A 24,447-nucleotide genomic window follows, 5' to 3' on the forward strand; every position below is an offset into this window, starting at 1 on the left:
TTCTAGCCACCCTCCTGTCTATCCCTCATCCAAACAGCTACTAAGTTGTACACCATCCACCAATTCACCCTCCAACCCATCCACCCTCCTATCCATCCATCTATCCATCTGTCTGTCTGGCCACACACCAATCCATACACCTATCTACTCTCCTATCCATCCTCCTATGAATCCATTGGTGCATTTACCTCCCACCCACACATCCATTTTCCTGTCTATCTGCTATCTAAGCAGCTAGACATCCAGTCATATATCTACTCATTCATTAATCCAACAGTTCCCAACCTTCCTAATGCTGCAACCCCCAATACAGCTCCTCACATTGTGGTGACCCCCAACCATAAAATTATATTTGTTGCTACTTCCTAACTATAATTTTGCTACTGTTACAAATCATAATGTACATATTTTGGGAGACAGAGGTTTGTCAAAGGTGTTGTGACCCACAAGTTGAGAACCACTGCAATTCATCCATCCATCCATCTGTCCATCCTTCCTTCCTTCCACTCATCCACACATCCATCAAGGCACTCTCCATACTTCCAATCAGCCAGCACTCTTCCCTCCCTTCGAGTAATGGGATCCATACCATATGCTTGAGGCCATGGCTCTGAATCAAAGCCCTCTAGATTCTGACCCTTAGGCAAAAGACTTTGCCTTTTGGGACCTCTAATTCATAACCACAAAAGTGAGGTATCTAAGCCACACAAGTGGAGCTTAGTAAAGAGCAGTTGTTCATCTTGTTTTAGAGCAACCACCTCCGACCCTCAGGAAGTGAGGGGCATGCTGAGGTGGGGTGAGGCCTGACTTAGGCTTGGTTGCCTGGCTCCCAAGAATCTTTGCCAGCCTCTGCGCCCTTGCCTCCTTCACCCACTTCATCTTCCCAGGCTACTCATTCATCTGCCTCAGAGTATCAGCACTGGACAGTCTCCCATTGTTAACATCAACACCTTCTACTTACACACTCTCTTTTCTTCAACTTGTTCCCACCACTCCTTGAATCTCACAAAACTTCCAAGCTCCGTATGCCCATCTGATCCCAGGAGTTTGGGGGACACTCAAACTTGTGCTAGAGTATTAAGAACTAATATGTCCAAGAACTTTTATCTGGCATCCTCACCTCATCTTGACCTCATGCCTAAAGAACTATGCATTTAAAAAATAATTCTTTTGTTATAAAAAGGACATCAGTGGAGGCATTTCCAGCATCAGCAAGCAACTGAGAGGCACCACAGAGGTAATAAAGGTCCCATTTGGCTCACACTCCTGGGAAAGGTGGGCACAGTTATTGCATGTGTGTGTGTGTGTGTGTGTGTGTGTGTGTGTGTGTGTGTGTGTCCTGATTTGGGCCTGTTTGCTGTTCTCTGAGGTTCTGACAGCTGGCAGGGCTTCCTCACAAGGCCTCAGCCTCCCCTACTAACCTGGACCTGTAACAGGGAAGGGACTCTCCTTACCCTCAATGGGGTGTACAAGTCAATCCTGAGAGTCAATCCTCTGCTATGGCCTGAGTCTGGTCACTGGTCAGCCTTATAAAGTGGCCACAGTCCAAGCAGGGACCCGGACAGGGAAGGGCTGTGCAATTATGACAGACTAGAATTATAAGACCGGAATTCAGATTTTCTCTACAACTTGAGCATTGAGCCCTAAAACCACAAGTTTGTGGTTTGTGGCTAATTCCAAGAAGTGTGTTCAGCCCCGGATGGTGTCATATGAGCTGGAGTTTATCACCCTGATCTGGGCACACTCCTGGAGATCCCAGAAAGACCTTCAGGTGAGCATATCTGGGTTCTAGACCCCCCCAAGGCAGGTACGACCCATTCCAGGTGGCCTGGTGGGTAGATTGGACCTGCTCATCCTCACAGCCTCACCCTGTATGCCCTGTCCTCTCCAAGTTTACATTATTTCTGTGAGGCAAATGGAGGCAAAACATGCCTCATGAGACTGGTTTGGGGACCCTGGGAGGGGGATACAGCTCCAACTATTCACATGTGGGGCAGCTCACAGGTAGAATGCTTTAGATGTACAGAAGATCCCCCTGGCTGACCCAAGTGTTTCAACATGAGAAAAAAAATTGCATGGAGGGCAAAGCTGAGAGAGGCATCCAGTGAACACCACACACCAGCCAGCTCTCATCGGCCTCACCAACATTTGCGTTCTGTGGTACATGCTCTGTCACACTTTATCCAACCACAGAGCCACCTTTAGGTTTCATGATTATCTTACTTTTTATGTATTGAGACAAAGAAAGCCTCATGTATCCCAGGCTGGCCTTAAATTCACCTTGAACTTCTGAGCCTCCTTTATCCATCTCCCTGGGATTACAGCCAGTCACCAGCATGTTAGGTCTGTGTGATGCTCTGGATTCAATCCAAGACCTTCTGTATGATGCTAGTGAGCCCTCACCCAACTGAGCTCCGTCCTCAGCCCTATTTTTATATATTTCAAAGTGAGGTGCAGACAGCAGGATGTGACACTAGCACTCCCACACACAGGCCACAAGTTTTATATAAATTTCCACACAGTGAAAGCGCCAAGCCTGTGATGATTTTATGTATCCATGTAGCCTGCCTCTTAATCACACTATACAACATCCCCTTCCCCCAAACTCTCCTCTTTCCCTTCTCCAGTCACTCCCTACTCCTGCTCCCCTAGAGGCATCCATTGACCACTCTACTGCCCAGGCTCCCCTTGACATCCAAGACACTCTACACTCCTGTCCCTGTCCTCTCCTCATGCTCCTCCCTGTTCCTTGTTACCCTCCTTCCTGCCGCTGGGCCTTTGCACCTGCCAGCCCTGCTGTCCTCCATGCATTTTATCCCCGCTCTGGACCACTCGGCAATCCCTGGACTTCATCTGAGATGTGAATTCTCCAGGAAAACCAGGAGTGTACCCAGCTCTCAGCCCAACACAATCACTGTCGCCAGTATCATGCACAGATGATGGCTGAGTCTCCAGCTGCCTGGGCACTCACTGAGCCCTCCTGCTCCCCACACTCTGCCCCAGACTAGGCCCTGCTCCGCATCTACTTGCTACCACCTCCTCCAGGCCACAGCCCCACCCCCACCCGCTACAGTGAGAGTCCAGGGTGTTCTCTCTCCTGCCAAGGCCAGACTCAAGCCTCCATTGCCAGCCCCACACCAAGCGATGCTTCTTGCCCCTCCCTGGCAGCAAAGGGACTCGGAAGGCAAGTGGCAGAGATTCAAGTCCTGACAAGCTTGGCTTGCGTCACCACAGCATAGTCTGTTTTCCTTGTCAGCTCCTTTTCAGGACTCGGTTTCCCTGTCTGCAGCAGGGGCATCAATGGAACGGCTAAGGACAGAGTCTGGGCATGAGTTCTGCTGCCGTCTTTCTGCCTGCTTAAAGCAAATTGGTGATTGAATCCATCCTGGCCCATGAAACTGAAGTTGGGACCTGGCACACAATGCTTCTAGGGACAGAGCTTTCTCGGCTTCATCATCTAGGGTCCTGGTAGGCTCCACAAGGCCAGACGGGGCATAAGGAAGAAATCCCACGAGAGCTCTGGGATTGGATGACTTCCTCCTCTCTGGCCTCAGCCTGACTCTGGACAGTGAAGAGAGCAGAAGGCTGAGTAGGAAACATCTGGATTATGCCTGAAGCCCCAGGAGACCACAGCCCCTCGTGGTTCCCCGAGTGAGAGCCACTGCCCTGTGTAGAGTGGTTTCTACCCCACCTGCTCTGATCACCAATTTGGACCGCACCTGACCTTCCCTGTGCTTCTCTCTGCACCTCTGTCATGAGAAGTTAGGAGTGGCATTTCCAGTTGATGGTCCCATCTATGGCCCTGGGCTTCCACTGTGTAAAATCTGAATCTCTACTGCCTGGCACCAAGGAGTTGTGCCCCAGACACTGGATAAGCAAACACATCTATCACCATTTAAACTTAAGAAAAATCCAAGAATCCAAATACGCTTTTCTTCACCCGAGGCAGCAGAAACCCATGTGACCTGCTGAAGGCCAAGCCTGGTGTCTGTCTGGGGCTGTCTGTCATTCTTACTACCTTCAGTTCTGAGGCCAGCCCAGCCCCAGTGGCTCTGAGGCTGGCCTGTCTCCCGGGCCACCTTGGCTGTCCTGGAAGGATTAGTGCAGTGGCGGCGCCAGGGAGATCATACGGGCTTAGTGTCCAAAAGGCCCTTTGTCTAGAGCTACGCCGTGAAGTGAGCATGGCGGAAGGACATCCAGATCTCCCAGGAGGTGACTCACCCTGAAGGTGACCCAGCCATGAAGGGAGCCAAGTGTGTGCACGTGTGCTGGGTCACTCTGTGGAGACAGAGAGCCCCAGCTCCACCAGAGCCTCCTCCCCTCAGCTCTGTCCCCTGTATGAATGGTCAGTTCACTAGAACTGCCCATAGGGGGCACTCTTCACACTGTGTCCTATCCCCTATCCTAAAGGTGGAAGTTCAGAACCAGGGTTCTGTATCTGAAGAAGAGACACTGAGTTCAAATCCTGATCTATGTAGCCTTGGCTTGTCACTTTGATTCCCTGCACCTCAGTTTCCTGTACAATAACTGGAAAGCAGGGCTAATTCGAGAAGTCGAACATAAGAACGCAAAGGCGTATGGGAGTGTGCCTAGCCCTCTGTGAGTGTGCGGCACCAGCATCACAGGGTCGCAGCATCACAGTGAACAGCCCAGCTTTGAAATTAGGGTCAACAGGATCTTATGTGAGTCACAAACTTCCTGCTTCTGCCACTTAGGAGCTGTCTGATATCACTTCCCAGAAGCCTCAGTTTCCCAGTTGTAAAACCAGGATTTGTAGCATCTTTTAGCGCAGAGGTCTCAGTCGGTGGTCACCTGGCTCCATTGCTTTTAGGCCTGTGGAATGGTGGGATTCAGTGCCTAGTAGAGTGGTAAGCAGACTCCATCCCTGACTTTGGGGAACTCTCAGTCAAGCATGAGAATTAGACCAGGTGTCTTGATGTGGACACTAAGCACCCCAATGGTGGGGACAAGGGTTCCAGCCTAATTCAGAAGATCCAGGAAGAGGAAGCCATGTGAAGGCCTGGCCAGGTTGCTACTCACTCACACATGCCAGGCTCTCTTTCCAGCACCTGACAAGGGCTGACTTCAGCCCTCTGAGGAACTGGGTAAGAACTGTGACTTCCCCATATCACAGACAAGCACCTGCTGTGCTCTGGATGTGTTCCCTGTATGATGGCGCCAGGTGGAGGTGTTAGGTTTGTGGGGACTCCAGCCTCATGCACAGATGAGTACCACTCCAGCAGGCAAGAGGTGAATTCCACAGCGTGAGAATGGTTCCTAAAGAAAGTATTCCCCCCATCAACCATCACCTCTGTGTGTGTGTGTGTGTGTGTGTGTGTGTGTGTGTGTGTGTGTGTGTGTGTGTTTCCCTCTCCTTTTTCCTCTCCCTCTTCATCTCTTTCCTGTCTTTGGCCTGCTGTCTGGCATTATGGGATGGCACATCAAGAAGAACCCCAACAGACATCAGCCCCTCCATCTTGGATGTCCTGTCCTCTAGAATGGTGAGCCAATAAATTCCCATTCATTGTAAACCAGCCAGTCTTAAACATCTTGTTGCAGTCCATCAGCACATATGGGAATATGGCACTGAGACAGAGCCCAAGGCCGGGCATCTGAGCCCCTTTAGCTGCAATAGAAGACTGCCTGGACCACAGAGTGGGAGCTTGGATGGCTTCCTACCATGTGCATTGGGTGATGCCTGGAAGAAAACCTACTTTACTAATCTTTTTTTGTTTAGTGATGAATTTGTTTGAGCAATGAACTTGAGGGGAACCCCATCCCAGATGTGAGCAGCACCACCATTCCATAGGCTAGAAGCCCAGGGAATAGGACAGGAAGGAGGAGGAAGGAATTTGTGACACACCCCAGTACCATGACATCTGCCTCAGTTGCAGTCCATAGGATGGAGCCAGCCTGTCATAGTCTGAAATCTCCAAAAGCATGAGCTCAAATAAATCCTTTAAACTGTGTCTCCTGGAGAGCTGTCACACTGGTGAATGAAGCTGACCATGCCATGTGTCAAGAGCATTTGACAGTACTCTCTTGTTCTAGAGACATCCCTGTCTTCTCTTTGGGCATCTCTCCAGGGCAGGGTAAGCCTCACTCAGCCTTGCTTCATGGAGTTCCAGCTCCTTTTCTCCTTGGAAAACTCCTACTCATCCCTCAAAATTCAGCTCATATATCCTTCTAAGAAGTGTCCAAAAGTCAGAGACACAGGTTATGGAGGAGGGAGAGTGGGGAATGGACCACAAGGGGAAGGAGAGTTGGGGAGGCAAGACAAGGACTAAGAACTAGGCCCCAGGCCCCTTTGTCTCTTAATAGTTCCTGCTTAGAATGAGGGAGGTCAATGGAAGCCAAGGCCAACGCTGCTCCTGCATCATTAGGGAATGAACCAGCAGGCGGGCACAAGACCAAGGATCAGTTTATTGAAGTTGGGACTGAACCAAGGTGCTCTGTGCTTTGTGAAGCAGACCTGTGGCTGCCCAGCTGTTCCCCACCCTCAAACAAGCAGAGTCACAGGGACAGAGGGCAAGGTGGACCCAGGTGGATAGGGGGCACTTATACTGTCACCAATGCAGGCTAGAGACTGGGAGGAAAACTGAGTGTAGCAGACAGGACTCTGAAGTGCACAGGAAGAGCAGCAGCCATATTGCCTCATGGAGCCACGGTCAGCACAACTGCATTCTGCAAGAACAGGAAATCTCAGTTAGGTCTCCAAGCCCCAGCCCTGCATATCTGTCGCACCTTGTGCCTGGCCACCTGCTCTGAGACCCAGCATTAATGAGGGGTGAGCAGATGAATGTGTCTAAAGTGGGTCAGATTGCTAACTCAGACTTAAGTTCAAGGGCCATTTTTACAAATAACATACTGAATAACCTTAACATCCCCTGGTCTTTATCCTCACCTTAAAAGTTGGTATGGAAACCCCTGTTCTGCTCACTTCCTAGAGCTGTCCCAAGACTCAGAAGTAGACTGATTTGAACAGGTTTGTGGCCAAAAAAAAAAAAGTGTGTTGAGAGTGTGTCACAATCTATTAGTCATGCCTGCCACAGGCACAAGATGAGAGAAGATCAAAACAAGTATTTGCTATCCATGAACCAAAGAACTGTGAGTTCTGTGAGTATATTTGAGGTTCCTTCTTCAGGTCAGACACATCATAATTCAACAGAATTTGGTGATTGATTGACAATGTCTGCCACGGGCAAGGAAGGAAAAGGTAGAAATACATGTGCTATGTATTAGCTGTTTCTAAGATAAGCACTATAGAAATGATACAGAGGCAGGTCAGAGGGTGAGGCAGAGCATGCCCCTCAGAGGTGTCAAACATGTCTCTCCAGGCATAAGATTCAGCGTCATCTGGGGCACATCCACAGGGAAACTCACCTCAATGATGTCTACTGCTGAATTGGCAAAGTTGACATTGAGAATCTTAGGCAGGGGTATCCCAACTTCCAAGTGTTCTGTGAAGAGAAAATGGTTGAAGGCAAAGACGGGGGTGTCTCAAACCCTGACGATGGACAGACATTTCTCCCTACGGGGACTCAGCTTCTTATGGCAAATTCCTACTTACCCTACCATACCCAAACAAAACAAGACAATACCCATCTTTTCTATGTCGCATTTGTGGTTCCCCTTCAGCCACATCTCCTAGAGGAATCAGTCCCTGCACCCTTTGTCAGCTCTAGTTGATACGGCTGCTTCCCACTTGACTGTGGGCACTTAAGCAGGGCCCCGGTGAGGTTAACTCTGGAGGCCCAAAGTAGAGCATGATGGTGCTGGTCACTGCTGTGTGAATGGAAACACTGGCATCTCTCTGGCCTCAGTGCTTCAGTATTCTCATCAGTGCAAGGGAGCGAGGAGCAAATCAGTCTCCAGTTCAGCCATACCATTGAGCCTCTGCACATAGACAGCCCGGGCCACATCACTTAGCCAATCTTCTAGACGGGATGCCTGCAACAGAGGATGGTGTGGGAGGGACTTCATGGGAAATGAGACAGAGAGGCCTGGAAACCTTCACCAAGCCTGAAGAAACAGTTTCTGGCAGGTAATGAATCACCTGAACTGGGCTGTCTACCCAGCACCAAATGAGACTCTGGTTAATGCAGGCTTCACCCTTAGCCTGGGATCTTAGAACACATTTTGTTCTAGAAGATTCCGTGGGTTAGGGTGGGCATGCCTGACAAAGCGAGAAGAAAATGTGTCCAGCTCCAGTACAACTGTGTGAGGTCTGACCTTAGAATTTAGACAGTTTGGGAGCCTTCAGAACATTCTAGAATCTGAGGCTGTCCCTGAGATTTCAGAACCTCAGAAGTCTCTGAGAATCAGGAGCCTCAGGGCTCTGTGGGATTCTGAAATGCTAGAACTTTCTGGGCTCGGGACTTGGTGTGAAGTTCCAGATCTTTGGACCTTGTGAGCCTTTGGACATTTACAAGTGAGGATCCAAGACCTTGGAAGAACACGGGATTGGCTTTTCTAAGATGATCAGTGCCACCTTCACACACACACACACACACACACACACACACACACACATACACACACACACACAATGCATGCACACACATACACTGGTGCACAGGCAAACATAAAGCATGAACACTAGCACACTCCCTCTGTTTTTCTGCTCTGATCTGTTGGCACTGAGCCCACACAGAGGCAGCCATGACCTTGACTCAGCCCCCACTCCCCACCCAAATGTTCTGCCCTCTGCCAAGCTCCTTCTTCCCAGGAACTTACATCAAAAGGTTGGGAAAAGGAGGAGGCCAGCTGGACACTCAGCCTGGCAGAGAGAAGAGAAATATTGAGAATTCCTAGCAGCTCCTCCCTTTCCTGCTGAGACCTGTTCATCTAGCTTACCCTGGCCCACCCCAATCATGGCTTTCCATGGACAAGAAATGGGGCTCGGGCCTAGTTCATCTCTCTCCAACCTCAGCCCAGGGTCTCTGTCTTCCTCCCTGTGAAATGAAGTGCTGTGGCATGAACTGCCACTAGGAGGCAGAGATGAGCAGGCGGGGCATCAATGGAACCACAGGGAAGTTGTGGGTGCCAAAGCAGGGAGCTGTAATACTGGGTGCTGTGGCTCAGGACAGGCAAATCTCAAAGACATCTGGGAAATTCTCTACCACGGGGCCAGGGGCCAGACAGACTTCATAGCCAGAGCACCAGCTGGATAGGGAGGCCTAGATCAATGGGTTTATTGCTTGAGTCTATGTTACAGTGTGCTTTACAAACTGTAAAGTGCTGTGCTGGGAAGTATGTGAAAGTATGAGGAGAATGGTCTTCTGCCTTCATCTTGGCTGTCTGGATTCTCTGGCTATCCAGTTAACATGGGGAAACTAAGGAAGGGGTCCATATGAGGCAGAAGCATCTGCTAGCACTCTGGGGCTCCTGTCCCTGTGGACAGCCTCAGGCTGATGGTACAGGTTACAGCCTCCATGTCTTGGGGCAGGCTCACTGCAAGGGGCGGTCTCTGAGCATAGGGAGCAGGGACGGGGCTAATCAGAGCCACCTACTCTGAGCCCTACTGCTTCATCTGTGACCACCACATCCCCTTTCTGCGGGGCTTAAGGTGAGACAAATCCACTAAACACCCAGCTCAATGTTGTGAACCAATACCAGGTAGCCCCCATGGTAGCCAGTTCCTGACTCTTGTGTCTAGAGGCCACCCTAGGACCCCACATTACCGTTCCAGAGACAGGGATATGTGCAGCTTAGTAGTGGATGGAGCCAGCTGGGCATTTAGAGTCATCACCTGGGGAGAAGAGAGGGCAGATGTTTTGCCTGACTCTACAAGGCATAGGAACAGTAGCCTGGCTGCTAGGAGAACCTCCGGCCATTCCTGCCATGGGTTGCTCAGGTCCTGCTGTGTGGCAGGAGCTGCGGGAGTTCTTGGCTGCAGACCTTGGAGACACCCCCGTTTCACTCAGGAGGGAGCTAGAAGCTCCCCCAGGGCACTTGAGCTAACCTAGAAAGATAGCAGAGGAGACAAACAGGGCAGGTAGAGCACAAGGCATGCTGGGACCAGCAGGCTGAGGCAGGCAGCAAGTTCCTCAGGAGACAGCTGAACAGAGGCAGGCCACTGGGGAGCAACTCCCAGGACTCAAGGAAACAGCATGGGCCCACTGGACCAGAGAAGGATCAGGGGCTGGTGGGAAGCTGGCTAAATGGTTAGGTCTAGTTAGGAGATAATGTGGGGGATCTTGCTGCGCCACGTGGGGCTTCCCACCCTCCTCTCAACCACTTACCCCATTCATCTGGAAGAGGGCTACAGGACTTCCTTGAGGGACAGAAGACAGCACATGGATGGCTGCTGGGATGGAGACTGAGGCCTTCTTGCTCTTCAGCACGACCGTGGGTGCTTTTGTCACCCGTATGGAGAGCAGGAGGTGCTGACCAGGGGGCAGCTTCCCAAGGGCCTGGGAGAGATGAGGAAAGCACAGTGGGCGTGAAGGCAGCTTAGATGCCCAGTATTAGAAACAGTCAGACAGTCAACAGACAGACACATTAACCATCTACTAGGTAAGAGACGCCACGATTGGCATCAAGGGTACAGCCTGACCTAGGCACCTGGTCCCATCAAGGTGGCAAGCCTCTAATCTGTGGAGCCACCAGATCAGACTCCGTGCACGGGCAAAAGCTCCCCCAAGCAAGGTGGGCGTGGTGACGCACATCACAAATCCCAGCACTTGGGAGACAGAAACAAAAGGATCAAGAATGAAAGCTAGCCTTGGCTAAATAACAAGTTTGAGGGTAAAAAGAAAACAACAAACAGAAACTGCCGCAACCCGAGGGCCCTCCCAGCTGTCTTTGCCACCCAACCCCTAGTGCACCTGCCTCCTGCCCTCAAGAGGATCTCCTGAATGTCCAGCCCAGGTCCCTCCTCTCCTGAGACTCCTCTGCCCTTCAGCCTTGAGTCTCTTAGAGATGCAAGTCCCCCTCTCCCTGCTCCCTGAGGCTGCCTAAAGCCATCCCCTTCATGGACTCACAGACCTTGTCCATCACACCCAATGAAGCAGCCACCTGCATCCTCTGTCCCTCTGTCCAACCCCCCTCAGACTCTGCCGCTACTCAAAGATCCCTAAGGTAATAGTAGTCATCTCAACATCAGCATGATTTCTGATTCTCCCAGCTGGACAGTGGTGGGTCCAGTCCCAGATGAATTATGGGGAAGCTGGACCCTAAGATCTTCTTGTACTAATCACAATCCTCGTCCATGACCCTTCCTCTCTGTCTCTCCAGGACAGAGAAGAGCAAGAGCAGAGGACATCTTCAGGTCTGTGGGACCCTTGGGGATGAATCTTATGATTTCCCGCATGGATAATTCAGTAACTCAGGAATCTGGGCTTGGGACATTGGCCTTCAGATTCCAGCATGTGAGTGTCCTGGGGTGGGGGCATGGCTCTGTTCTAAACTGCTGTGTTGTCCTGATTTCCATCACTTCTCAAAACCCAGCTGTCAGTGGGACACACAGAATGCTCTGATTGCATGCTTCCTCCCACTGAGTGTCCACAAGTAATTGGAGGGACCCCAGCAATCAGTGGTCTGGGAAGACTCTCCTGTCCTCTGCCTGCGGCAGTGGCTATGACCACCAAACTCAGGTGGCTTCTAGGACACTCTGGTTCTTTCCTCAGTCAGTCGTGCTATCAGGAAAGAATGTGGTTGTTAGTACTCCACACTTTAGTATGAATTTGGACTCAATATTTATCATGGGTGTCTAGAGAGATGCCCTGGGAAAGACTCTGGAGTCCATTCAGGTCCATGGGGAAAGAGCAATGCTGATGGAACCCCTAAGAGGGCTACGCACCTCTGGAGCCAAAGCTGCCAGGTCGGTCGTTGTCAGTGGGATGTTTCTGGGAACCTGGACATGAGAGCAAACAAGAGGTTAGGGGAAAAGGACAGAATCCCCGCGCATGTGTGCAAGACAGGAGTATGTCCCTCCCACCTTGGCTCGCTACAGACACTCCCACCTATTAGTAATAACCCTGACCCTGTACCAGGTGCCAGATGGTGTGGAACGCTCTTCCCAGCTTCCCTTGCACCGCCCACACAGCAGTTCAGCAGCTGAGCTAAGACTACCCTCACTTTACACAAGGGCTGCTAAAGCTCTGCCCAGGGTTTATCCTTGGCTAGTGACAGACCAGGATGTGCAGGATATGCAACTGAGCTGCCTGTTATCAGACCCCTCTCATTGCTGCCAGACCATATCATAAAGTACAGGCTTGGCCCCAGGTGCTCTTTTCCATCACCCCAGTGATCACTCATGAATATGACCATTTTCAGTCTTTACACATCAGGGGGTTCAGATAAGATTTCCAGCTCTAGCTGAAATGTTAGGAAATGTGATCACACTGGGCCCTTGGGATAGCTAAGTAGTAGTGGTCACCATGGTCCTGTCAGATTGCTAAGCAACAGTGACACCACATAAACCACCTATAAGAACAGATCTGTCCACACTCTGACCCCAGGGCTCCAGGAGCACTCTCAGGCTCAGCCAACATATCATGATGGTGACAGCATAAGATGTGTTCTGGGATGACTTCTCATCACAGAGCTCACAGCCCCAGTCATAGGTCATTCAATGACACATGTTATGAAATATTCCTTTACATTGTGTGAAGGTGTGTTGCTGTGATTGGTTAAATAAAGAGCTGAATGGCCAATAGCTAGGTAGGGAAAAGATAGGCAGGACTTCTGGGGACACAGATGATTCAGAGAGGAAGAAAGTTGGGGTCACTAACCAGAGGCAGAGAAAGCAGCATGAACAGTACAGAGATGTAAATTATAAGAGCTACTGGGACAAGCCTAAGGTAAGGCCAAGCTTTCATAATTAATTACAAGTCTCCATGTTGTTATTTGGGAGCTAGTGGTACAGAAAAAGACTTGCTACATATGGCACCCAATGTATGACACCATATATACCAAGTCTTTCTCTATTCTGCCAGGCCCCAAATAATGACATGGAGAATTATGATTAATTATGAAAGCTTGGCCTATAGCTTAGGCTTGTTTCTAACTAGCTCATGTATCTTAAATTAACCCATATTTTTTAATCTATGTTCTACCATGTGACGTTTTACCTTTCATTCTGTACCTCCAACTTGTCTTGTATCTCCTGGTGTCTCCTTGATTCCTCTTCCCCTCTCTCTCTCTGCCAGGAAGTCCCACCTATACTTCCTGCCTAGCTATTAACCATTCAGCTCTTTATTAAACCAATCAGAAGGCACCTTGGGAAAAATACATCTTTATAATATAAACAAATATTCCACAACACATACATTTCCCCCCTTTAGACTCTGCCTTATGCTCAGCTAAAGACTCCTACCTCTGTCCCCTGGAGACTCCTTCACACCCTGTATGAGGTGACAGGCCAACCCTCTTGCCTTAAGCCTAAGCTATATGTGAGGACTCCCCCATAGCTCAGAGATCACTCTTCCAGGTAAGCTGAGACCAAGAAAATGCCTCTTGTGGGGCTTCTAGAGGCCAGGCCTTTTAAACCACTGGAACAGAAGCAGGGAAGCCCCAGAAGCTCCAGAACAAAAGTGCAAGTGACATCAGGCAAAGTCTAACCCTAGGAGTTTTTTTCTCCAACTCAAATCTACTCTTAAGAAAGTAGATGAGATGTTAGCCATTCCTACATTCGTGTAAAATAGCTTACACTCAAGAAAGGTTCATTGGTGCAAGGACGGGAGGAAAGGTGGCTTCACTCTATGCCAGTTCTGGCTGTGGAGGTGGCTTTCTGGAGGGCTGAGTTTAGAAGGCTTCAGAAGTGAAAGTATGAAGGATTGTTGACATCCTCCTCTAGGACAGGGTGGACAACAGTGTGTGTGCTCTAAACACACCCAACCCTCACTTACAGAGCACAGGCTAAGCAAGGCTGTGAGTGACTATGGGAAAACTCAGCACCAGCCCTGCCAAGGCCGGGGAGCAGGTAGGTGTCCCTACCCAGCATCCCCATATCCTACTCACCACCTCAGGGGTTATGTCTAGATCCAGGGCACCATTGGTCTGCAGGAGCCCAAACACGGTGCTGAAGAGGTAGAGTGGGACAGTCACTTGGGAGGTGTGGTCCTCCTTGGGGGGCACCTTGATGGGGAGGCGTGGCTTGGGGAAATCAATGACATCACCACTTATGCTCTTCACGATGGGCTACAGGGCAGAAGACAGCAGAGACAGTTGGGTCCATGACTGTTCAGCCTCCCGGCCTTGCCCAGGATCCCCATCCACCTTTGTGGCTCCCTCGTTGACCCTGCTGACTTGGTCTTGAGACACTCACGTTCACGTCCAGTTCAATGTACTGGTTGGAGATGAGGGGCAGTGTAGCCAGAGTGAACTCCACAGACCCCAGAGGCCCGAGGGGCACCAGGCCTGCAGGAGAGAGGGGAGAGGACAACCTCAACCAGCTGCCAGGAACAGACCCACTGTCATTTACTGAGCACCTGCTGCATACTTACCTTTAACCCAGAACTCACTGGAGTGCTGCTGTCACCCCACCTCACCTAGCTGGTGGAGGTCCACAGCCCGCAGCTACACAGTGACAAAGCTTGTATTCCTGTTTTTAGGCCTGCTGTGGCTGACCCATGCCTGCCCGATGGTGGTGTTGCCAGAGCACCATCCTGCCCTGTACCTTCTCATACTTTCCCGAGTACAGAGGTCTCCACAAAGCAGAGAGATGGAGTCACTGGGCTGCACGGCTGTGGCTGCCTTGCTAAAGGCTCTGGGCCTGCGGCCTCCATCTCCACAGAGAAACTTTGCCTCCTGTTTCAGCCCCAAGTTCTCAGTGTTTGTCTGTCTGTAGACCCTGGGTGCTCAGTGAGTGTCTGTCTGTCTGTCTGTCTGCAGACCCTGGGTGCTCAGTGAGTGTCTGTCTGCAGGCCCTGGGTGCTCAGTGAATGTCTGTCTGTCTGCAGCAGCTGGCAGGTGGAGATCTCAGATGCAGCTGCCCTGAGGCTCTGCACCCTGTGGCAGGTGGACCTCCTCCCTAGACATCCTCCTTTGTACCCCTTCCTAGGTCTCCACCCTAGGGCTTCCAGTGATTGCCCCAAAGTGGAGTGGATAGTCTGAAGAGAAAGAGTCCCCTCTACCCCCACTTCCCTCCATGGCCACTTGGTCAATGGTAAGAGAAGGATCACAGAGGAGGGGCAGGGCCCCAACTTACTCAGAGTAGCCCCCAAGAGTTCGTTCACCACACCTAGCACGCTGTCCACCACTGGGCACAGCTGTACAGAAGGAGACAGAGGTCACTGGAGAGATAAGGGTGCACCCTGCTTGGGGCAGGAGACAGCTGCCTCTCTCCAAAATGGCTGGTTCTGTGGGGCTGAGGCTCAAAGCAAAGCAGAGTGTGGATTCAGGCTGGGGATGGAGGGTGCAGCGCACATGGGCACCCAATTTCACATCTTTGTTACATGAACCCCATTGGGAAGTGCTAAAGGTTGTTGGGGGTGTGGTAGAGATTAGAGATCACTGAAGCAAGGTCACAATAGCTGCTCTTCCCTCTACAGTCGCAGGTTCGTCCTGCCACCCCAGTGCCAGAAGACCTGTGGTCAGAAGTCCCAAGGTACCCATCACACCCTGCCCTCCACTCACTGAACCCTGTGCTGAGAGTGCACCAAGCAGGCACTTTGCCCACCCAAGTGAGACTCCAGCCCAGCACCTCAGTCTACAGTTGGGGTCAGAAATGAAGGGGCTACCAGCTAAGGTCACAGTTATTGGCAGACACATAAGACAGGGTGAGACAGGACTGGTGCCCCAGCTCCAGCTCGGCACTTGGGGGAGAAGGGCTGCAGGCAGGCGGCTGGTGTAACCTGCAGCACTGGGCAGTCCAGGAAGAGGACCAGACAGAGAAGCCACAGCACAGCCCACCCAGAGTAACAGCCAAGGACTCTGGCAAAAGCGCTTAGCACCGCACATAGCACCAGGTGCCCACTCACAGCCCCAGAGCCCAGGATGAACTTCCTTGGGTCCACCTGAGGTGTCCTCTCCCCTCCCATGGCTCGCTACTTCCTTCAGTCCAGGGTGGACTGTCCATCCGCTTCTACCCACACAGTTCTCCTCACATGTCTTAGGGATGCCAGCTAACTGTCCTTGGCAGCCCTCCCGGGGGGAGTGGGAAGAGGGGGACACACTCACCAGTCCGGGCAGCACTTTGCCCAGTGTCTGTTCTATGAGCCCAAAGATCGGTGTGGGCAGCAGCCTGGGTGGAGGAGACACGAAGGTGGATGGCAGTCCAGGTGGAGCAGGGGTTCTGCCTTTCTCTTGTCTCTTCCTTTGGTGAGGTTGCCAGGGACTTCGGGGACCTATGTTTAAGCCCTGGCTCTGTCCACCCAAGGCTTTAGTTTCTCTGACTAGGCAGCCTCACCCTATCCTATGCCACTGCCAGATTAGAGAGGGACCCACAGATGCCTACTGTGCAGCCTGTGCTCCAGAAGTATCTAACCACCCCTACCCCCAGCCCCTGCTGTCTCACCCAACAATTGTAGACAAGGATCATTTGCATGCACAGCAATGTCTGGCTTAGCATGGGACTCAATAAACATGAATGAATGAATGAATGAATGAATGAATGAATGAATGAATGGGTTGATAGCCTGAGGATAAGCGATATTGGTTGGGCTCAGACCTGCCTGGAGACCATGGGGGTACAGGGTCGTACCCACACAAAGCCACATTCCCAGACAGTGGCTGTACCCTAGGCTTACCACCCCAAGACCATCAGAACAGACACTGGAATTTAAGAAGCCCAAAGCACCCACCCTTGTTAAAGCCTTTACAGAGGACCCCCATCTTTTACTGGAGCTAACACTAAGCGGGCAAGGTCGGGGAGCTGGGGCCTGGCCTAGGATGAAGACAGTGCCAGGGAGACAGAGGTGTGAGCCAGGGGAGGACAGTGCAGCAGTCAGAGACTAGCTTCCATGCCTGCCTCATCTGTGTCTGAGACCTTGGGCAGACCCTTTGCCCTGAGTGGGCTCTGCTCCACTTCTCTAGAGACAGGAGAAGGATGTCACTTGGGAGTAGGTGTGTTGTGAGCTACGGCTTGGTTCTCACTCCTGGGACAAAGCCTGGGACTGCAGGGTACCATGACATTCTCAGGCAAAGCTGGGAGACAGGCACCCCATGATGGATGTGTTCAAGCTGGTCCCAAGCCGGAGACTCACCCTGATGTCAGACTGATGTGGCCCAGGAGTGTGTTGCAGCGCTTAAGGACCAGGATGGGTGTCCCCCGTGGGCTCATGCCCAGGGCCACCTTCGAGGACACATTCACTTCAGCTGCCAGCTGCAGGAGGCCCACCAGGGGACTGCAAGAGCCCCCAATGAGTATGGCCTGCCTCCCAGACCTTCCCCATCTCACCACGCCCAGGTCATGCCCACTCCATCCTTGGGCCTGGATGGCAGGGGACCTGGTCCCCAAGCATCTGCACCCCACTCTTCCCCACCTCAGGCAGTGGAGGAGGGCCTGAGAAATGCCATGGAAGTCTGGGGATCATCAATGAGGTGGGGTTCTCTGAGGGAATGGAATAGAGTGGAGCCTGAGAGGAACAGAATGGGAGTCCCTTGGGAAGGAAGGAGGGTAGGGAAAATGGGGGAGGCAGTGGATAGGGGCTCCCAGAAGCACACTCACCCGGAGCCATGCAGGCTAACCTTGGTGTGCAGGCTCAGCTGCACCCCGAACCCTGCCAGCAGCTTGATTGACACTTTGGGCAGAGTAAGTTCCTCTATCCTCAGCCTAGAGAAGGGGTGAAGTAGGTTGCTCACTCCTACATATGCCGGGGCCTGGGCAGACCCTGACCAGCAGATTCCCGGTATGATCCAGGCTGAGCCATGCATCACAGTTGGAGGCCCTGTCCTATCTGGCAGCCTCCTCAGCACCAATTAGGTCTCTACCTGTGACGTTGGGCCCCACCCAGAGAACACCCTACAAGGGATTTCTTATTATCCTTCCAGCTCATTCTCACTGTTCCTGTCTGGAGCTCCCATTCCTGACACCCTTTTACTTGGCACCCTCTTCCAGCTGGCTGAGGCCTCCTGGCTTTCCTGATTTCAGACAGACATCCCCTCCTCCAGGAAGTCCTCCTTCCTGGTTCTCAGCCTGTAGCTTATAGCCCTGTCATATCAGGCTTTGGCACGTTCTACAGCTCATTGAAGCAAGTACAATATGAGGCTCATTCAGCCAAGTAGGTATGGAGAGATGTGGAATTCAATAATAGTGATAGCATTTACTGAGTGCTCACTGAATACATGGTTCTATTTGGCCTGCTGCATACATATTAACGCCGTCCCGATATCATGGTATCCAGCCAGGACACTTCACACCCCTGCTCTGTGGCTGCCTAACTGTGACTAGGAAAACATCACACTGCTGCTATGTCTCAATGTCCACATGTGTAAAACCCAGACATTGACAAGGTCTACCTCAGAGTGACTCAATGAAGCTGAGCACTCTCAGCTGTCACCAGCCGCCCTCATAGATGTGGGTGCTAAGTAGGGGCCAGGCCCCATCTCCTCTGTCACCACAAGCCTATGCTCCTCGACTGACTAGATGCCCTGATTCACTCCGGCCGTGGCTAAGCAGTGTGAGCTGCAGTCATACACAAACATGGTCCCCTCCACCACTGAGTGAGCACAGCGAGGAGCTTCCCTGTGTGACTTCCACCCACTCACCTGTGGAGGGAGTTAACACGTGTCTCATCTCTGCATTTGGTAGACTAACTTACCAGCAGTGCTTAGGGTCACCTAGAAACCCCTGCTGCTGACTGTTCTGCTAAAAGTATTAGCCACTTGCTCATTTCTTTCATTCTAAACTTACCACAAATCCTGTTTATACAATGAACAGCTCAGATGAGAATTCTTCCCCTCCTTGGTTTTATAATCTACTGTGGTGACAAACCAGTAAAATGTACAGTGTTTACAGACTGAGTGTCCCCTAAAGACCCTCAAGTGTGGGCCAGAGTCTTCTGAACAGACACCCCAAAGAGATGAAGGAAGGAGCCAGACAGACATCTGCCTTAGCCCAGAGAAATCAAGCAACCTTCCCAGGGTCAGACAGCAAGCAACTGCAATTGTCTGCAGCCACACCTGAGGGACAGTGGCGTGAGGCTATCTGGGCCCTGCCAGGCTCACAGTTACTTTCTCCCCCACCTTCCTGCACCACCCTCTGCCTACCAGTTATCCCAGTCCCTCTTCCCAGTGGTAAGTGGGGGAAAGCCTTCCTGCAGAACCCCTCAGAGCCCTGAGGCCTCACCCAGAGAGTTCCTCCACAAGACTGAAGATGCCCCCGTAGCTCAGCAGGCCGCCACCTCCAAGCAACCCTCCTGCGCCCAGGAGGCCCTGGTTCACCGATGTCACTGTTCCCAGCACATTTTGTAGAATAGGGCCCCCAACCAGTGAGTTCTGGATTGCTACAGAGAAAGTAGAAAGAAGAAGATTCAATAAACTCTTCTACCCTGAGAACCAGAACCAAATCCTTTTCTTTGAGCTTAGGAGCTGTTTCCACTAGGATTGACATGTCACATTCAAGAGGTGGGAACTCCTCCCACTGGCCCCACTTATGGTACCCAGGGAGTGTCAGGAATAAATGATCACGCCCCCCTGACAATCCCGGCATCTAAAGACAGACAAACAAAAGACCGGAAAGGGGCAGACACTGCCTAGTGTCAGAGCAAACACCATGTGAGACCCTGAGTCAAACTCAGGCTCCAAATCCCAGTGCCACCTGCAGCCGGAATGGAGAGGGGATCGGGGGATTTGATGGCAGTGCAGGAGCAACCCCAACCTTGAGGTCCACAGCCTGACTCTGTGACTGTGGGCAGGGTGAAGGAGCCCCACTATGGATAGCCCTGCACTGTCCCCGAGATGGTCACCCCAAATACAAGAGGTGGGGATAGACACAGCCAGTCCCTTCTCCATGCCCGTCCCCAGCCCCAGGCAGCTCCACACAGCCCAGTTCTCTGCTCGAGGAAGAGGCATCATGGCCACTGGGGGAGCTGGAGAGCAAGCCCAAGCCAGAGTGTGCTGCTGGCTCCTCCAGGGTCCTCACAGAATATAGCAGAATATGTCAGCTGAGCATTGAGATCCTCAGCACAAATATCTGTCTTGATGCAAACAGTCATAGTCGGATCCCTCCCAGCCTGCCCAACTGCCCCGGCTCACCTTTGCCCAGTTCATCTTTGTCAATCCGAGCAAGTGTGCCCACTGTCTCAAGCAGCCCCAGGCTCGGAGTGGCCAGGCCCCAGAGCAGAAGCAGGGTGTACACACCCAGCATCGTCAGCTGCACACCTGTGGGGGAGGGGGAAGATTTTCCAGGTCTGCACACCTAGCCTGTTCCCTCTTGCTCTCCATCACTGTCACTGTTGCTCTGGGGTCCTCTTTCCTTCCTGGATAGCCAGGTGCGGCTTTATTCCTGCCCTATCCAGCCACCTCATAGGGGAAGCATTGCATTGCCCAGCACAGCTTCCAACGCCAGCATGGAATCCCTTTTTGCAGGTGGGAAAATTGAGGCCCAGAAACTGGAGGAAACTCAACCAAGAGCTAACCACCAGTGGGACCAACATTCCACTCTGAATCCACGTGACTTAATAGTTGTCATGTGGCTCTGTAAGCCTAGCAGGGTCTGGGGTAAATGCTTCAGCGAGACCCTCCTTGACAGCAGGGAGGGAGCTGAGGCTCCAGGTTGCTTCCTTGTGGGCTGCCAATGCCGTTTCAGGACTAGCTGGTCAGAGACACACAGCACTCAGTCTAATATATCCCTCCTCTCCACCTCTATTCCAGTTGTCACTGGCATGGAAAACAGGGCGAAGGCAGAGTGTAAATAGCTGGTTATAACTATAAATCCACAGAGCTGATTTCCCTTTAGGTGTATGTCCATCTATTCCCTCACACTAGATACCCCTCAGTGGCTCCCACTACCCAAGGGATGAGCCCCAGGGCTCCTCACCATTACCCACAAATCTTTCACCATCTTAGTTCTAATATACTAAACCCTGCCCCACCCCAGGGCTTTTGCACATGTTATTCCAGTTGCTAGGAGGTCTCTGTGTCACTTCATGGCTAACTACTAGTCTGTCAGATTTGCTGTCTTCCGGGAGAGGCCCCTCCCCTTGCCCTGTCTGGAGAACCCTACCAATCACTGGGAGATTTATTTTGAGGTCCTTCTCACAAATCGCATTTACTCAAATGTGCCCATATCCTTGCTGGCCAACTCTGTAAGCTACAGGAAGGAGGGGACTGTGTCTTGGGCCTCCATGCAGCTCTCACATGGGCTGGAAGGGCACCTGTCATGGGTGAGGGTAGGATCCAGGAGCTCTTTATTCACTCACCAAGTTGCAGGTTCTAGTACAGACTGAGTCAACCCAGACCTTCTCCTTGGCACGAAGGTACTCAATAGGTACCACATGACCCAGCAATAAACTTGACTGTAAATCCTGTTTACTAAGATGTGGCCCTGAGTGGCCTTGCCACCCTAGGGTCTCTCATAGGAAAAAAATACCAGGATGGTAGGAGGGCAGTCAAATCCCATCATTTAGAGAAAGAAGCTGGCTGGAACTCTGTCATGAGTGATTTGGGCCCTAGCTCAGCCAGCCCTGCCATGGCCTTATATAGCAAGGACTACAGATCTGTAATATGGGTGATTCCCTCCTCTTTCCTTCCAGATGCTCCCAGGCCCCTCTTCCCATTAAGAGTGATTCATTCTGTGCCCATTATTCAAATGAGACAGTAAAAGTCACTACGTCTGTGAAGAGGGTTAGGATGGAGCCAGGCCACTTGGAGCCACCTGGAGCCACCTGGGACCACCTAGGGCCACATGGGGCCACCTTACCAGCCTGTTCGTCCTGCTCTGCAGGTGGGTTCCCAGCCCCTGTCAGCTGCTCTACACCTGAGCCCAGGGGCAGCCCTTATATATCTACAGCAGCTCGCGGACACAAAAGGGGCATGGCCGCCAGAAACCCGTCAGTATGTCATGTCAGGAGCAAATTGTGGTTTTCCCGGAGGACTGAACTAAGCCTTCCTTCTGTGGGGAGAGCCAGGGGCTGGGGTCTGTGCCCAGGGGCGGGAAGAAAGGCATAGGGGCCACAGAGGCCAGTCCTCTCCCCAGCTAGGGTGGGTGGGGCTCTGGCAGCCCCGTAGAGTTCTCTTCAGGTCCCTAACAGCCACCCCAATGGCACAGGGTCCACCTTGCCTCCCTTGCCTACCCTCTAAAATGTCCCAGAGGGAAGGAAGCCGCCTTAAAGCAACTGGACCCTCCTGGTCTCTAATCCAGACACAGGCCTAACATGGAGAAATCCAGGCTGGGAAAAAGGTGGGACCTATTTGAGGAAGGGTCACCAACTCCAACCACCTGCCCCCATGGTTTGGGACCTCCAAGAGTCCAGAGCAGGCAGTTTCAGGAGAATGGTGCAGAGACATTCATTCATTCAATCAGTCAGTCTTTCTATAGCAGGCACTTTGTGGGGTGCCTACTGTTTACCTCATGTGGAGTGTCCCTATGAACAGAAGAGCAACCATGCTCTCAGGGGCTGCCACACCCTTTGGTATTTCAGCAGCCATAAATTGAAAATGATAGAGGATGATAGAATTAATCTTCATAGTGTGATTGATTTAACACCACACACACACACACACACACACACACACACACACACACACACACATGCACACACACACATGCACGCGCACACACACCACACACACACACACACACATACACGCACACACCACACACACACACACACACACACACACACACACACACACACACGACATTCAGCAGCCAGGGAGAGAAAAAATGAGAAGATAAGTGGTGTTGGGGTACTGAGTATGTAGTCAGAAATTCCAAATGGAAGAGGGACCAGCTGGACCCAAAGAGGAAGTGGGAGGGAGTGTAATGGGTACTTGGGAAGGAAGAGCAGTAGTGAGCCCCAGGGTGGCTACCGCATGGCAGCAGGGAGGCCAGTGGGAGTCGTGGAGGTGTAGCCAGCAGGCTACAGTGTGCACCCAAGAGCTGTGGCTGTTTTGTTTTCTTTTGTTACAATCATTTTTTGAGACAGGATCTTTCCGTGGCCTAGACTGGCATGGAACTTGTGACCAGCCTGCCTCAGCCTACCCAGTGTCTGGATTACAGGTGTAAGTCACATGGCTAGCTGGCTTTGGTTTTTATGTGTACAAGTTCTGCAGGTGTCTGTCCCAGCATCCCCTCCTCCAAGAAGCTTTCTGGAACTCTACACTGAGTGAGACGCCACCTCTGAGTTCAGCTGTGCCCGCTGGGCCTACCTGTGTGACAGCCTGTGACAGCACAGGTGGCCACCATGTGTCTGTGGTGTCTCCTTCAGGGCCTTCCAGGGGGATGAGAAAGAGTAATGCCTCTAACCTGGCTGCTCACAGCCATGCTGAAACAGGGACCCACCCTCTTCCTGAGGCAGGCCTGGCCTTTTCCTCCACCACATCTCTCTGAACAGGAAGCATCTTGAAATATGAGACCTGAGCAGAAAGGGACTCTGGGTTCCAAGTGTGTAGCTTGACGAACTTTTAAACTGGGTGCTCCCAAAGCCCCCTAACGTCCCCTCCAAACCATGGCCCACCAAAGTTGACCTCTGTCCTGACACAGTGGATGGGGTGTAGAGTACAATGGTGTGTATGTCCTTCTGTGAGCTCCCTCCTCCTGAACACTCCATGGCCACATAACTGCTTCACATGGCCATGTGAGGAACAGTGTTTCTCTGCCAGGAGCTACTCCACACATGGACGCTCCATGGTTCAGTCGCTTTTACCATCTTCTGTCTGGAAGCACTGGGGCCTTCTGGCAGTTGGTTATTATGAAGGAAGCGACAATGTACATTTTTGTCACATCTTTCTATGGACGTGTGTTTACAGTTTCCATGTCTTGGGTGAACAGTGAGGAGCAGAGTCCACGAGTCCACTCACAAGCCTGAGTGGGGATGAGGGACCACTTTGCATGACCACAGCTATGCCTCTCCTGAGTGGTTATGCTAAGTGGTCCCTCACTCCCAGCCAGGTGCGGGAGTGCTGCCATTACTGCTGCATGGTGCCTGCCAGCACCCAGTAGCCACCATGCACTGAAGACACTGTGAAGGAGGAAGAAGGAACAGCACCTCCCTCGTTTATTCAGCATGGGCTGTGCACACAGCCTCTGCGTATGTAACCGCATCTGGTGCCATCCTGACCCAGTGGGCTTAATTATCATTTCCTACTCCCCCAGGAACCAAGGCCAGGCCAAAGCAGCTGGCCCAAGACCATCACAGCCCAGCCTCAGCCTCAGCCTCCAAGTCACTGGCCACCCAATAAACTCCAAAGACATGAAGGAACGTGAGGGGGTCCAGGGAACCTCAGAGAAGGACGCAGGCACTATTGCCTTGCAGGACCCTCATTTGCCACGTCACGATTGCTGTGACTCTAAGGCCAACCTGGGCTATCTATAGAAACCTTGTCTCAAAAATCTAC

The 24,447-nt window shown here is 51.9% G+C and overlaps 1 protein-coding gene across 2 annotated transcripts; it reads right to left on the reverse strand.

The window, feature by feature from the left end:
- Window positions 1–6,403: 6,403 nt before the first annotated feature.
- On the reverse strand, window positions 6,404–22,056 carry Bpifb3 (BPI fold containing family B member 3). 2 transcript variants are annotated; one of them, XM_036186591.1, is made up of 16 exons: window positions 21,897–22,056; window positions 20,143–20,268; window positions 19,235–19,391; window positions 17,615–17,719; window positions 17,151–17,291; window positions 16,126–16,189; window positions 15,155–15,215; window positions 14,273–14,364; window positions 13,966–14,145; window positions 11,804–11,857; window positions 10,245–10,415; window positions 9,684–9,751; window positions 8,737–8,779; window positions 7,887–7,950; window positions 7,384–7,460; window positions 6,404–6,684 (listed from the first exon to the last, which is right to left on the reverse strand). In XM_036186591.1, exons 2-16 carry the CDS (start codon window positions 20,252–20,254, stop codon window positions 6,655–6,657), a joined length of 1,419 nt encoding a protein of 472 aa, XP_036042484.1. In that variant the 5' UTR covers window positions 20,255–20,268; window positions 21,897–22,056; the 3' UTR covers window positions 6,404–6,654. The 2 variants fall into 2 exon arrangements, with proteins under 2 accessions (XP_036042484.1, XP_036042483.1); XM_036186590.1 differs by lacking the exon at window positions 21,897–22,056 and adding an exon at window positions 21,809–21,855.
- Window positions 22,057–24,447: the final 2,391 nt, after the last annotated feature.

This window comes from Onychomys torridus, chromosome 4 (assembly GCF_903995425.1).
Source record: "Onychomys torridus chromosome 4, mOncTor1.1, whole genome shotgun sequence".
In the NCBI taxonomy this organism is placed as follows: domain Eukaryota; kingdom Metazoa; phylum Chordata; class Mammalia; order Rodentia; family Cricetidae; genus Onychomys; species Onychomys torridus.